Here is a 14,364-nt window from a genome sequence, read left to right as displayed (position 1 = left end):
ATAGCCATAACAGAGTTGAAATGGATCAGCTTTTTCTCCAAAGAACTTGCATCCTCTTACATACTATAAATAATAATGTCTAACATGTATTGAGCACTTACTATGTGCCAGGTTCTACTCTCTGTTACATCTCCTTTCTAACACTCAAAGCAACCTAAGAGATATACATACTTTCCTCATTTTACTGGTGTAGAAGAAATGAAGGCTTAGGGAGACTGTGACTTGCCCTGGATCCAGCAGATGATAAAAGACAGAGTGAGGATTCAAATTTAGGTCTTTATGTCCCTTAAAAAAGGTTTCTTTTATCATACTAATAAGATGCCTGTTTCAGAATATGCATGTAGAACCAGCATAATTTGTGCTTTGTAGCTTCCAGTCGGAAAGCACGGGTTCAACATTTATCCTTCAAAAATTTTCCAGATAGGAAATAAGATTCTAGGCATTAAAAAAAAAATTTTTTCCCCAAGCCTGCCACCTCCCATCCCATAAAATACAAGTAATTTAAAAGCTGGTCAGATCAAATAGTGAAATGGTCTCAGTATATGGGGATCTTTATTTGGAAAATAAAGTCAAAAGGCAAGAGGAATAAGAATTATTTGTTTAGAATCTCAGCTATTATTAAAGAACCAGCCTTTCATCAGTAAAATTCCAGCCTCTCCCACCAGAGGGCAGTTATCAGATAAACCAGAAAACCCCTCTTGGCTTCACTTTCAGATGCCACATCACACCACATCTGGAATTAGGGTTACAGCTCAGTACAGATCCTGAGAACATCTCTGCTTCTTTCAAGTCTGAACCTAACATGTCATGCCTTTCTTTTTTGCCTAGCAACTTAAAGGAGCTTTTGATATCATAGATCATCTCTTCCTAACGGAATGTTAAAATGGGCCAAAGACAGATGCTTGTATTGGTCCTATTTTGAGAGGTGGAAACCCTGTACCAAAAACTCAGTGATAGAGTAAAAACATTTTTCTGTGTCTAAAACTTTATGTTTTATTTCATTTATATACCGTCTGGGTTTCAGTAACCTGTATTTCCCCAGAAAAGTGGCTTTATGTGCTTTTTCATGAAAATTCTAAAGATTAGCTGAGAAAAAGGATTATAGTTTTTGTTTTGTTTTTGAGACAGGGTCTCACTCTGTCACCCAGGCTGGAGTGCAGTGGTGGAATCTTGGCTCACTGCAACCTTTGACTCCTCAACTCAAGTGATCCTCTCATCTCAGCCCCCTGGGTAGCTGGGACTGCAGATGCATGCACCACACCTAGCTAATTTTTTTGTTTGTTTTTTGTAGAGGTGGGGTTTTGCCATGTTGCCCAGGCTGGTCTCAAACTCCTAGGCTCAACCGATTCACACATCTGGGCCTCCCAAAGTGGGATCACAGTTTTTGATAGACAACAAATTACTTTTCAGGTGTCCAGCCTGCTTATGTTTTGGAGAGACCAACAGAAACATTATATATATTGATCACTTAGCACAGTGCCTCATAGAGAACATACTTTATGGCCAGAATCAAATTCAATCTTTCCAACATCTCTGGATGGTATATTCTGTATTTATACCCATTTTAGAGAAGTTGAAACATTCTCAGGTGAAGTAACACATTGAAGGAGACACCCTTAGTCCATGTTCTTAACCACCATGAAGTAGTGGATCTGTTGGAGATGAGATGGGCCTAGGTATAGAGACTTGGCAGTTTGAGGAGGGAGGCACACTGGTGCTCAGAAGTCAATGTCAGGAAAAGGAGGCTGAGGCAGCGTGGGTAACTGTGGAAGCTACCCAATTGCTCTCACTGGCTGCACTACAGTCTCCCCTACTTAGTCAAAGGGCATGGCTGCTCAAGTGATGTTTATAGACTATTACTCCTTGAAGCAGGAGGCATGGATGGCTAGAATCCCTAAGTCCAAAAGTCAGACAGTCTGGCAAGACCCTTGTGTGATACTTGTATGTGTCAACTGACTGGGCTAAGGGATGCTTAGATAGCTGGTCAGACATTCTTTTTGGGTATGTGTGTGAGGTATCTCCAGAGGGATGAGCCTTTGACTCCATAGACTGAAGAAAGATCAACCTCACCAGTGTTGGTGGCAATCAGTCAATCCCTTGAGGGCCTGAATAGAACAAAAAGCAGGAGGAAGGGTGGATTTGTTCTTTCTCTCTGTGAGCTGTGACATCCATCTTCTGCCCTCAGACATAAGAGCTGGTTCTTGGACCTTCAGACTCCTTGGAATGGAAGTTATAGCATCAGTACCCCTGTCTCAGGCCTTTGGACTTGAACTGAATTTCCTAGCTCTTCAGCTTGCAGATGGCAGATTATGGGATGCCTTGGCCTCCATAATCACCTGAGCCAATTCCAACAATAAATTTCCGCTTATAGATCTCTATATTAGCAGCTTATTTGTTCTGTTTCTCTGGAGAACCCTGACTAACACACATGGCTAGCAGATTGAAGGCACAGAACTAGGATCTATCTCTGTAGAAAGAACAAATGCACTCTAGAGGAAATACCACTGCCCTAGCCACCAGCAAAGTCTCAGTTCAGGGCAGGATCCAGGCCTTTAGAGGGACTGTGGAATTTGGCTGGGAGGAAAGCAAAAAGAGAAGAAAATCTTGGCCAAATGTTCAGCTTTATGAATTGCACCAACTCCAAGAGTAGGAGTGGCTGTGTGGTCTGGAATCTGGTTGGAGATTTGAGAGGGTAGGCAGATGCTCAGCTGTTGAAGCTATGCCACAGAGTCTGGCAGGCTAGATTCATTTCCAGTCCTAATGAGATTGAGCTGAGGCTGTTGATGATTTGTTTGCTTTGGTTACAATCAACTCAGTAGCAGGAGCAGAGCTGAGCCTGAGTATGGGTGCATTGGGGAGCCCAGCAGTCGGGACTCAGGGGAGGCAAAGTGAGCAGAGTGGGGCTTGTTCCACCTGCTAACTCCTGGTTGCTGACATTCCAGTCCCTTAGCAGTGCCTGATGAACCTGACTCCATCATGACAGTCCAGCAGGAAAAATCGTATAAATAGTCACTTCAGAGTTTATGGCCCTGAAGTTTCATGAGCACATTAGATACCAGTTCAACTAGTAGAATCTTCCCAAGCTTTTTTCTTGTGCTAGTTCTTGAACACCAACTCTCTCTCATGTTTCCTAGCCTAGTGTCTAGCTTAACAATGCATAAAAGAGATCCACAAGTTTATGACTATGGTGCCAGGTGGGCCTCATACCAGCAAGTACAGCAAAACTGCGTCCAGCTGAAGCCATATGGGAACTCTACAGGGAGGAGGAGTGTGTGGGTCAAGGCTTACAGGAAAAACACATATTGAGCATCAGAGGTAACATCTGTGTCAGAGGGTAAGGGTATCTGTATTCATAGCCTGTGGCTCTGGTAACAACCATCAACCTGATGGCTTAACCAACAGAAATGGACTTTTTCACAGGTCTGGAGGCCAGGAGTCCAAAAGCAGGGAGCTGACAGGGCTGTGCTTTCTCTGGAGGCTCTGGAGGATAGTCTCTTCCTTGCCTCTTCTAGCTTCTAATGGCTGCTGGGATTCCTGGGCTTGTAATTGCATTGCTTTCATCTTCAAGGCCTGCATCTTCCAGTCCTCTCTGCTCTGTCTTCACGTCGCCTTTTCCTCTGTGTTTCGCTGTCTCTCTCTTATAGGTACATTTGTGATGGCATCTGGCACCTAGCCAGATCATCCAGGCTAACCTCCTCATCTCAGATCTTTATTAATCGCGACTGTAAAATCTTTGCCATGTAAGGTAGCAGATTCTAAGGATTTACAGATTCCAAGGATTAAGATGTAGATATCTTTTGGGGGAGCATTATCAAGCCTACCATAGCAGCCCTGCTAAAAGAAATACGTGAAGAAAAAAAGACAGAGAAGCAGAAAAATGTTCAGACAGTGACCAGCAGTTGGTTAGAGGGTTGGGATGGTACAGAACAATCCTATAAGGTATGGCTTCTTACAAACACCTATTTGGTGGTCTTGGTGGGCTCCTTGAATTCCAGACCAAAGAGTTTGGAGCATACGATGGAGGAAATCCTAAAAATACAGATTTGGAAAGAAAGTTAAGATCAGATTGTACAATCACAACAGTTATGTGAGAAAGCCAAGAACCACTGCAAGTATTTGATCAGGGGAAAGATGATGTGATCAAAGAAGGAAGATTGGAAATCTTAGGAAGATTACTTTCTTCATCCTTCAACTCTCTTTGTATTTGTGTTTATTATGGCTCCTATGGAAGGACAAAGTCCTTAACATTCCAGGCTAACATTCCAGAGTTGACTTCAGCCTTCAAGAGGGTCCAGGGTCCAATCAAACCTCCTGTCATTAACTTTTTGGATGCCCTTGGGTATGTGTAGATGTTAACTGGGTTGCCAGTTTTATCTCTTTCCAAACAGCTATTTTCATCTGTTGTCTCATTACTGCTTCTCTGGGTAGCTGAGGCCGTTTGCTCTAATGTATATAATATATAGTACAGTCCCTTCCTTAATTTCCCAAAGCCTAGTTGACATTAGGCTGTAGGGCTGAACAAAACCTTACCAATGACTTGAGGATGACATAGGAAATTACTTTGTTTAAAATAAATATTCCAAATGGGATATTGTTCATCTAGGTCTCAGACTCAAACAAGCACAGCCTGTCAGGGTTTCTTGCTAACCACTTCTTTCCTATCCGTCAGTCTAATGGTCAATTATCTTTTGTTTTTGTTTTGTTTTTTGAGACGGTCTCACTCTGTCACCCAGGCTGGATTGCAGTAGCATGATCTTGGCTCACTGCAACCTCCGCCTCCCAGGTTCAAGCAATTTTCGTGCCTCAGCCTCCTGAGTAGCTGGGATTACAGGTGTGCACCACTATGCCAGGCTAATTTTTGTATTTTTAGTAGACACGGGGTTTCGCCATGTTGGCCAGGCTGGTCTCGAACTCCTGACCTCAGGGGATCCACCCGCCTCAGCCTCCCAAAGTGCTGGGATTACAGGCATGAGCCACCATGCCCGGCTAGTCAATTTTCTTAAAAGCATCTTATTAGACAAAACAAACCTGGAATTTATGTTAATTTTTTCATCCCCTCATATGCTTAAAATTGTAGTTTATATGTAATATTCACTCCCTGACCAACTGCAGTTTAACTTCTGTCCCTACCTTGCCATGGACTCTCCTCTTAGTTAAGTCAAAGAAACCCTCACTGCTAAATCTAGGATTCCATTCATACCTTCCTTAACCTCTTCAACATTTGACATAAGCCATGCTGCCTGCTCCCACTGTACTCCTTCCTTCCCTACCTGCTCAATGCCTCACCACAGCCACAGAAGAACAATCAGTTAAGACCACCACAGTCACCCTGCAGAGATGTAATTCACCCCACAAACATGATAAACTTTAATAATGTAAAAACTTAAGTAACTTTCCAAACTATCGATTTTAACCAATTTTGGGGTCATGAAATCAATTTACAGAGTTTCAAGGATGACTTTTCTTAAGCTACATAGAACTGAATAGAGACCATCAGAGTGTATTCATGTAGGAAAGCTAAGTGTTTTGTACCCAGTGTGTGTATATGTATATCCACTGGGTCGTGATAGTAAATATATTTCTTACTGTGGGTATGGTCAGAGAAGTTTTTAAAAAGGCACTGATTTGAGTTTTCCTGAAGTTAACTCTATTATTCCAAAATACAGTCCAAACTCTAATTTGAAAAAAAACCAAACAAACAAACCTCAATAGGAATTTTGATTATGAGGAGATAAAGAATCATCTGTAAGATTTCTGCTGTCACAGCTTAAATAACTGGTGAAAGTTCAGGCAACTTTAAAAATGTTATTTTGTCTCAAGAAAGATGACAAGGCTTTTCATGGCTGGTCCCTGCCTCTCCAGCCTCATTTTCCCTGTTTCCTACTTTGCAGTGTGCATCATGGCCATGCTGAGGTTCTTGTGTTTTCTCTTGGCATGATGTTTTGTTTTGGCTCCAGGACCTTGAACATGCCATCCTGTTACCTGGAACACTCAGATGTCCTCCCTCTCCTTCCCTGCTCAAAGCTTCCTGTGGCCCACTCTGTCAGCCTTCTTATTCCAGCTGAGTCATGGCTCTTTTTGGAAAACCTTCTCAGACTTCAAGCCAAGCTGTTATTGGAATTTGCCACCTGTGTTCAATGGGCAATGATCTCCAAGTCACTGAGATTTAACATTCACCCTACTGGTGCCTCTGACCTTGGTTTGGTCAAGGACAGCCTTGCTGCATCTATACTGTCATCCTTATCCACCTAACCTCTTCAGCATTTGGCATAAGCCATGGGGGTCTTCATGGGTGACTAATGAAGCAGACTACATAGCATTTCTCACCTGTTTTATTACTGTATCATTTATCCCCTCCCAGATATCTTTAGACACTTTCCACCTAATTTCTCCTCCATCTCCCCATTGAAATTCTAATAACCCAGGTATATGTCCATTTATGCACTGTGGCCCTTTGGAGGACCACAAACCATTACATAATATCTCAGATTTTATATAATCTTAGATTATGTGATTTTTTTTTTTTTTTTTTTTTTTTTTTGCTCTATAGGAACCAATTTTGCCTCCTTGTGGGCAATATCACCCCAGTGAGAATGCATGCAATAAAATAAAACTCTATTTGTCCTCTTGAGAGGGATAAGAAAAAAAAATAGTTCCCATTCTTTAATAAAAGAATATAGATTATTTTCTGTATATTATGATGTTTTGATATGTTAAAAACCTTTCCATCTGGAAAGAGACTGCCCCTCCTAGGGCTGGCCAATCCTAAGAGACAGCAAAGGGCTCGGCTGGGAGCATGCCTTTGATATGCAAACTGCCCAACCCAGAGCCATCTCTCCTCTATGTGGCCCCTGCCCTCCAGGAAGCAACATTCCTTTGCCTTAGTCAACCAAAGGCCAGGTACCAGGCAGTTGGAGACACCCTGTAGCTTAGGGCCTGCTGAAATTATTCAAACTAGCCAGTTCTAAACTGTTCATCCTGCCCTGCCTTGCCCTTCCTGTGGAAACCCCAGTAATGGCTCTGGCTAAATGTTCCACTTGCTCCTATCTTCTGCCTCCTGACTGCCCGTGTCTTCCCCACGCCCTCCATGGCCAGTTGTCTCTAGGACCTGTGAGTATAACATACTTTGTTTTCTTGAGCCTCTCTCCTGTATCTCCTCTTGTGACCACACCGCCCTGATCATGGCATAAAAGAATACAAAGCAAAGGTAAAATAGGGTTCTATGATGGACAACAAGAGTACTTTCCCTAGATGGTCACAAACGACTTGGCTGAAGAGGTAACATGTGACCTGGAGCCTGAATGATGAGAAAGAGGCAACCTTAAGACAACTTGAAAGTCAAGTTTTCAGAACAAAAGGGACTCCAAGTACAAGGGGCCTGAGGAAGGGAGAACCAAGCTTAGAGTATTCAAGGGACAGAAAGGAGGCCAGTGTGGCTGAAGCAGGGGGAGCACCATTTTAGGCATGGTCACCAGCATGCATAAAATGTACAACACGAAGACTGAACCCTAGTGTGAGGAGGAGGGGAGCAGGGCAGAGGGGCCAGATTACAGGTTCTCAAAGGCCATGGTAAGGATTTTATATTTCACTCTGGTTGTGATGAGAAGCTTCTGACTTCAAGTTTGAAGCAAGGGAATGACGTCATCTATGTGATGCTCTAGAACAACTGCTCTAGTTACAAAGCGAAGGATGGACAGGAGGGCAGGAGAAGGAGACCAGTGAGGAAGCCTGACAGAGTCTCCAAAAGGACAAAAAGTCAAGGTAGCTGATGATCATGGTGAGGGCAGTCAGGCTTAGGACTGGAGTCAAAGGGCAGTTTTGGGAAAATTTTGGGAAAATGGCAGAAGTAGAAGTCTTGAATGTTGCATCAGAAATGTGATGCTCTTTTTTTTTCTTTTCTTTTCTTTTAGACAGAGTCTCATTCTGTTATCCAGGCTGGAGTGCAGTGGCACGATCTTGGTTCACTGCAACCTCTGCCTCCCAGGTTCAAGTGATTCTCCTGCCTCAGCTCCCAAGTAGCTGGGATTACAGGTGCACACCACCATGCCCTGCTAATTTTTGTATTTTTAGTAGAGATAGGGTTTCACCATGTTGGTCAGGCTGGTCTCGAACTCCTGACCTCAGGTGATCCACCTGCCTCAGCTTCCCAAAGTGCTGGAATTGCTCATTTTTAATCTCAGCAGCTCATTCACAGATCACACGTGGAAACTTATCACTCACACGTAAGCCTTCTTTGCCTGTCTTAGAAATCCCTGGTGCAAGAAACTGTAAGATTATTTGACACATGTTCTCTGTCTCACCCTAACAGCCTCTTTCTAGTATTCGTTTTAATAGCCTTATTTTTTTTTTTGAGAAGTTTTTTAGAGCAAAGGTTAGGGGAGACAGAGGGATGAATAAGTGGAGCCCAGAGGGTTTTTAGGGCAGTAAAACTACTCTACATGATACTATAATGGTGGACACATGTCACCACCATGCATAAAATGTACAACACCAAGACTGAACCTTAGTGTGAAATATGGACTCAGGTTGATAATGATGTGTCAGTGTAGGTTTATCAGTTGTAACAAATGTACCACTTTGAGGCTGGGAGCCATGGCTCCTGCCTGTAATTCCAGTAATTTGGGAGGCCGAGGTCGGCAGATCACCTGAGGTCAGGAGTTCAAGACCAGCCTGGCCAACATTGTGAAACCTCGTCTCTACTAAAACTACAAAAATTAGCTGACCATGGTGGCAGGCGCCTATAATCCCAGCTACTCGGGAGGCTGAGTCAGGAGAATTACTTGAACCTTGGAGGTTGAGGTTGCAGTGAGCTGAAATGGTGCCACTGTACTACAGCCTGGGCCACAGAGTGAGACTCCATCTCAAAAAAAAAAAAAACAGTACCACTTTGGGGGCGGTGTTGATAATGGGGGAGGCTGTACATGTGTAGGGGTAGGGAGCATGTAGGAAATATCTATAGCTTTCTCTCAATTTTGCTGTAAATCTTACTAGTATTTTAATGCCAAATCCTTGAGATCATATCTATTTCTTGTCACTGGCAGTGGGTTCTGTTCTTGGCTTTCCACTCAGAGCAGCACTGATGACAACATCCCACAGTATTCTATGAACCAGAGAACATTAACATATCTAAAAGAGTACATTTTCCCCCGGAGGGCCACCAACCTGTAAACTGCTGGTCAAAAAGCTAAGTGTGAACAGCATTGTTAGGACATGTTTCTAAGTGTATATCCAAATGTCCAGAGAGGATTTTAGACTTATAAAGGGAGCTAAAGAAGATTTTGTTCCATTTTCTGATTTTAATATTATATAGACTTTTTTTCATTTGAAGAAAGTACATATGTTTTTAAAGGAAAGGTAATCTTGAGTCTATCCATTTAAGAAAATATTAATCTCCATGGAGAAGAAAGTTTCCATATTTTAAAATTTATTGTGTGTAGGTATATTCCATATACACTCTATAAATAAAAAATACACTGGCTGAGCGCAGTGCCTCATATCTATAATCCTAACACTTTGAGAGGCTGAGGTGGGCAGATCACCTGAGGTCAGGAGTTTGAGACCAGCCTGGCCAACATGGTGAAACCCTGTCTCTACTAAAGATACAAAAATTATCTGGGTGTGATGGCAGGCTCTTGTAGTCCTAGCTACTCGGGAGGATGAGGCAAGAGAATCACTTGAACCTAGGAGGTGGAGGTTGCAGTGAGCCAAGATGGCACCAGTGCACTCCAGCCTGGGCAACAGAGCGAGACTCCATCTCAAAAAAAATAAAAAAAAAAATACATAAATAAATAAATAAATAAAATAAAATAAAAGCACACAGTATCACAAAGAAGATGGTGGCAAAATAATAATAAAAAAAGTAAATACATAAATAGCACAAAAGTATTTATAGTAAAAATTAAGTCTTCCTCCAGCCCCCACCTGCCAATCACTCGCAGGAGGCACTCACTGTCTCCAGCTACAAAGCTTTCAGAGAGATTTTATTAATATAAGCAAATACATACTTTTTAAAAAAGTATAAATAAGGCCTGGTGCAGTGGCTCATGTCTGTAATTCTAGCACTTTAGGAGGATGAGGTGGAAAGATTTTGTTTCATGTGTTCGTGTGAAGAGACCACTAAACAGGCTTTGTGTGAGCAACATGGCTATTTCACCTGGGTGCAGGCGGGCTGAGTCCGAAAAGACAGCCAGCAAGGGGTGGGATTATCATGAATTCTTATAGGGTTTGGGATAGGCGGTGGAGTTAAGAGCAATGTTTTGGGGGCAGGGGATGCATCTCATAAAGCACATTCTCAAGGGTGGGGAGAATTACAAAGAAACTTCTTAAGGGTGGGGAGATTATAAAGAACACTGATAAGTTAGGGTGGGGTAGAAACAAATCACAATGGTGGAATGTCATCAGTGAAGCTATTTTCACTTCTGTGGCTTTTCAGTTGCTTTGGGCCATCTGGATGTATACGTGCAGGTCACTGGGGATATGATGGCTTAGCTTGGGCTCAGAGGCCTGACAGATCTCTTCAGGCCAGGAGTTAGAGACCAGCCTGGGCAACATAACAAGACCCCTATTTCTACAAAAACAATCAAAAAAACGAACTGGGCATGGTGGCTTGGTTCTATAGTCCCAACTACTCAGGCAGCTGAGAGTGAGGGATTTCTTGAGCTCAGGACTTTGAGGCTGTCACCCACTTCAGCCTGGGTGACAGAGCAAGACTCTGTCTCAAAAAAAAAAAAAAGTACAAATACTAGCATATTATATACTGCTCTGGACTTTTCATTTTGATTTAATATATCTTGGAGATTCTTCCATAGCTGTGGATGAGCAGTTGCCTCATTCTTTTTCAGGGTAAGTTTAGTATTAAGGGGAAATTATGTGTAATTTATTTTGCCAACTCAGTAGCAGAGCTGTGACAAGATTAATCCTTAGATTTTGGACATTCATATCAAATCGTTCAAAGCTTTGACATTTTTCTCTTCTTTGTGGCACTATTTTCGTCACTAAGATTCCCCATCCTATGCCTCTCCAGCCCCCAACTGACATTTGTCACTTCTCTAGCTTAGTCATCTGATCTAATTTTGATGAGTCAGATGTAAATAAACCCAGACAATGTGTCTCACATGTTCCTTAAGCCCAAAAGACTAAATGATAAAATAAAAGGAAATGCGTAGGACAGAGGGCAGTTTGTTGAATGTTTGAGATTTGAATACATGTGTGTTAATTCTTTCTGAATTACAGCGAGATTCTGCCCTCCCCAGCTTTGTATCTGGAGACTAGGGAACATGTGATCCCAGCTCATATTATGAGTGCACATCTCTGACTGTTCTAAGAAGTCCTATTCCCTTAGATCACTGAAGTTCACAGGGAGAAAGCACCCATCCATATATTTTTGGTTTTTCTTTGTTTGTTTGTTGAGTTGGAGTCTCACTCTATTGCCTAGGCTAGCGTGCAATGGTGTGGTCTTGGCTCACTGCAAACTTTGCCTCCTGGTTCAAGCGATTCTCCTACCTCAACCTTCCAAGTAGCTGGGATCACAGGCATGAGCCACCATGCCCAGCTAATTTTTGTGTTTTTAGTACAGATGGGGTTTCACCACGTTGATCAGGCTGATCTTGAACTCTTGACCTCAGGCGATCCACCGGCCTCAGCCTCCCAAAGTGTTGGGATTACAGGCGTGAGCCACTGCCCCCACCCTCACCCAGATATTTTTCAAATACCATTTTCGATTCCCACTCTCTTTTTCTCTTGAAGTAAGCAAGGCAGACACCTTTGCCAAGGATAACTGAGAATGTAAGGGCAATCCATGACTGGGCAGCTTGTGCAGGCTGTGTGCTAAATGCAACTGGGAAACATGCCCTATAAATAGCCGCTCATTGTCAGCGTGCATGAAAAGACAAGAGAGCATGCCGTGCTGTGATTCAGTCCTAATTAAGTGATTGCGTCTGGGCACAGCTATAAACCACTAGCTGCTTCGACTGGTAATCCAGTCAGTAGGCAACTGCAGGGGCTCGCCACTGACTAAAGGTTGGCTGAAGGAAGCTGTTCAAGGCTCTTTTTGCCTTCACTATGGCAAAAATCATTTTGAGGCACCTCATAGAGATTCCAGTGCGTTACCAGGAAGAGTTTGAAACTCGAGGTCTAGAAGATTGCAGGCTGGATCATGCTTTATATGCACTGCCTGGGCCAACCATCGTGGACCTGAGGAAAACCAGGGCAGCGCAGTCTCCTCCAGTGAACTCAGCAGCAGAGACGCCACCCCGAGAAGGCAAATCCCGTTTTCAGATCCTGCTGGATGTGGTCCAGTTCCTCCCCGAAGACATCATCATTCAGACCTTCGAAGGCTGGCTGCTGATAAAAGCGCAACACGGAATCAGAATGGACGAGCACGGTTTTATCTCAAGAAGCTTCACCCGACAGTACAAACTACCAGATGGCGTGGAAACCAAAGATTTGTCTGCAGTCCTCTGTCATGATGGAATTTTGGTGGTGGAAGTAAAGGATCCAGCTGGGACTAAGTGACATCATATTGGTTCCTGTTCAGACGACACGGGGAAGATGATCATTCAGCCACTGGTACCACGAGAATGTTTGTATTACCCACATTTGAAATGATTTACTACGATTTTTATGAAGATTAAAAATATATACACAGTTCCTGGTATGTTGAGGTTGTCTTTATTATTCTTACTCAGAAAGGAAAATTTATAAATATGTTTGTGTGGCTCAAACTGATACTATTCTTACAACTGAAACATTGAAAATATACGCGGCTGTATTTGGATATTAGAGAGGACTCCGAATTGTTTCTTATTCCAACAATGCCCACTGCATTTGTAATCACTGATGGTAAACGAGCCATACTCATTTAAGGAATTCCTATCCATTTTATGAAAATCTTTTATTTTGCCAAAAAGAGTTGTGATTCCCTTCGCTTGATACGCTTTTCTTTTAGTCTATTTTAATTAAAGTGAGGTTTTGTAAATATGGAGTTCAAAATTAAAATACAGTATTTGGAAATTGGGTCTGAAATCTTATTTATGATTCAGTATAGTTGTTACTGCCTTAAACGTCAGTGAGAATTTTCAGATATAAATCTTATTTTTTTAAATTCAAATATGTACCACATTTATCTTTTAAAACTATACTGAATCCTATCTGAAGTGTTTTGACTTTTTAAAAATAATATAAGTTCTATGGACACGTATGGGATGTTCATGAGATATGTATAACATATCCTCTTATAAACTAATATGAAGTTTTAGGACACCACTTTTAAAAGTTTGATTACTGAATTCAGTGAGTTTTAATCTGTGCTTTTTAGATGCTCCATAAACTTAGTTGGCAAAATGTAGCTATCTGCTATCTCTGCATAATCCTCAGCTTTAAATAGCCTGGCAGCCAGTGGAAGTTCAACACCTGAGCTTACACTGCGTGTCTGAGTTTACACAGCACATCTGAGGATTGGTGCTTATTGTATTCTCCCAAACTGCTGCTGCCTTGGCTCAAGGTGGAGACATTGGTAGAGGTTAAGGACTAGTGCATTCAGCAGCTGCTCTGGGACATTCCAAAGGTTTGCTATCGCATTCTGTATATACTAAGTATTTCTTTAGAGGCAGTGGCTGCCTGCCTTTTACCCCTCACTGAATGTGAGCTGACAAGGAGCCCGAGGACAGTGCTAAGAATAGACAGGGAATGCAGGGTGTGGAAAACACCAGGGCAACTGCAGATTGCTAACAGTATCCCAGTGCTCCTCCACGTTGTTTTACCGTAGTTCAAGTTAAAATGTAAAAGACATGAAGCAATAGAAAAATGAATCAAACAGTTCTAAAAGTTATTTTGAAAACAAACGTAATCTGAGAAGCATGTTTACTGTCTAATTAAATTGAAAAGATTTTGCAGTTATATGCATATCTGAGGTTTATGCTTATACACGGAGGTTTGTGTGCCCAACCCAGATATGAAAAATTTTGTTTGACTGAGTGACTATCACAGATCAGCTTGGCTGCATAACGAAGTTAATAGCAGTAGTTGAGATTCCAGATCTGCTAATATGATCAGAACTGGGATACCATTTGTCTCACACTGGATTATCATTCTTTCCCTTTGATTGGCAGAATAGTGTGAAAAGAAACTAATATGGTGAGAAACAAAAAAACCCTGTCTTTTGGCCTTGATCTCACTCTAGATGAGACCTTCCTCCCGGGAAAATTCAGGAGGTGAAATTCCTACCATGAGGAGCCACTGATAGAAAATATTTTCTGTAAAATAAGATTAAACACATTTCTAATGAGCTATTATTTTTTTCCCAAAGATAAATGTTAAAGTCTTATATCCATTTTTTTTTTTATTTGGGAGATATACCAAACACTA

At 42.1% G+C, this 14,364-nt stretch overlaps 1 protein-coding gene across 1 annotated transcript; it reads left to right on the top strand.

Moving 5' to 3' along the window:
- The first annotated feature begins 11,887 nt into the window (after positions 1-11,887).
- On the top strand, positions 11,888-12,648 carry HSPB3 (heat shock protein family B (small) member 3). Its single transcript, XM_017854293.1, has one exon. The coding sequence runs from the start codon at positions 12,061-12,063 to the stop codon at positions 12,511-12,513; it is 453 nt and encodes a 150-aa protein (XP_017709782.1). The 5' UTR covers positions 11,888-12,060; the 3' UTR covers positions 12,514-12,648.
- The last annotated feature ends 1,716 nt before the right edge of the window (positions 12,649-14,364 follow it).

The sequence above is a fragment of the Rhinopithecus bieti genome, unplaced genomic scaffold (assembly GCF_001698545.2).
Source record: "Rhinopithecus bieti isolate Rb0 unplaced genomic scaffold, ASM169854v2 scaffold_37881, whole genome shotgun sequence".
Classification (NCBI taxonomy): domain Eukaryota; kingdom Metazoa; phylum Chordata; class Mammalia; order Primates; family Cercopithecidae; genus Rhinopithecus; species Rhinopithecus bieti.
This window is presented reverse-complemented; position numbering and strand designations above follow the sequence as displayed.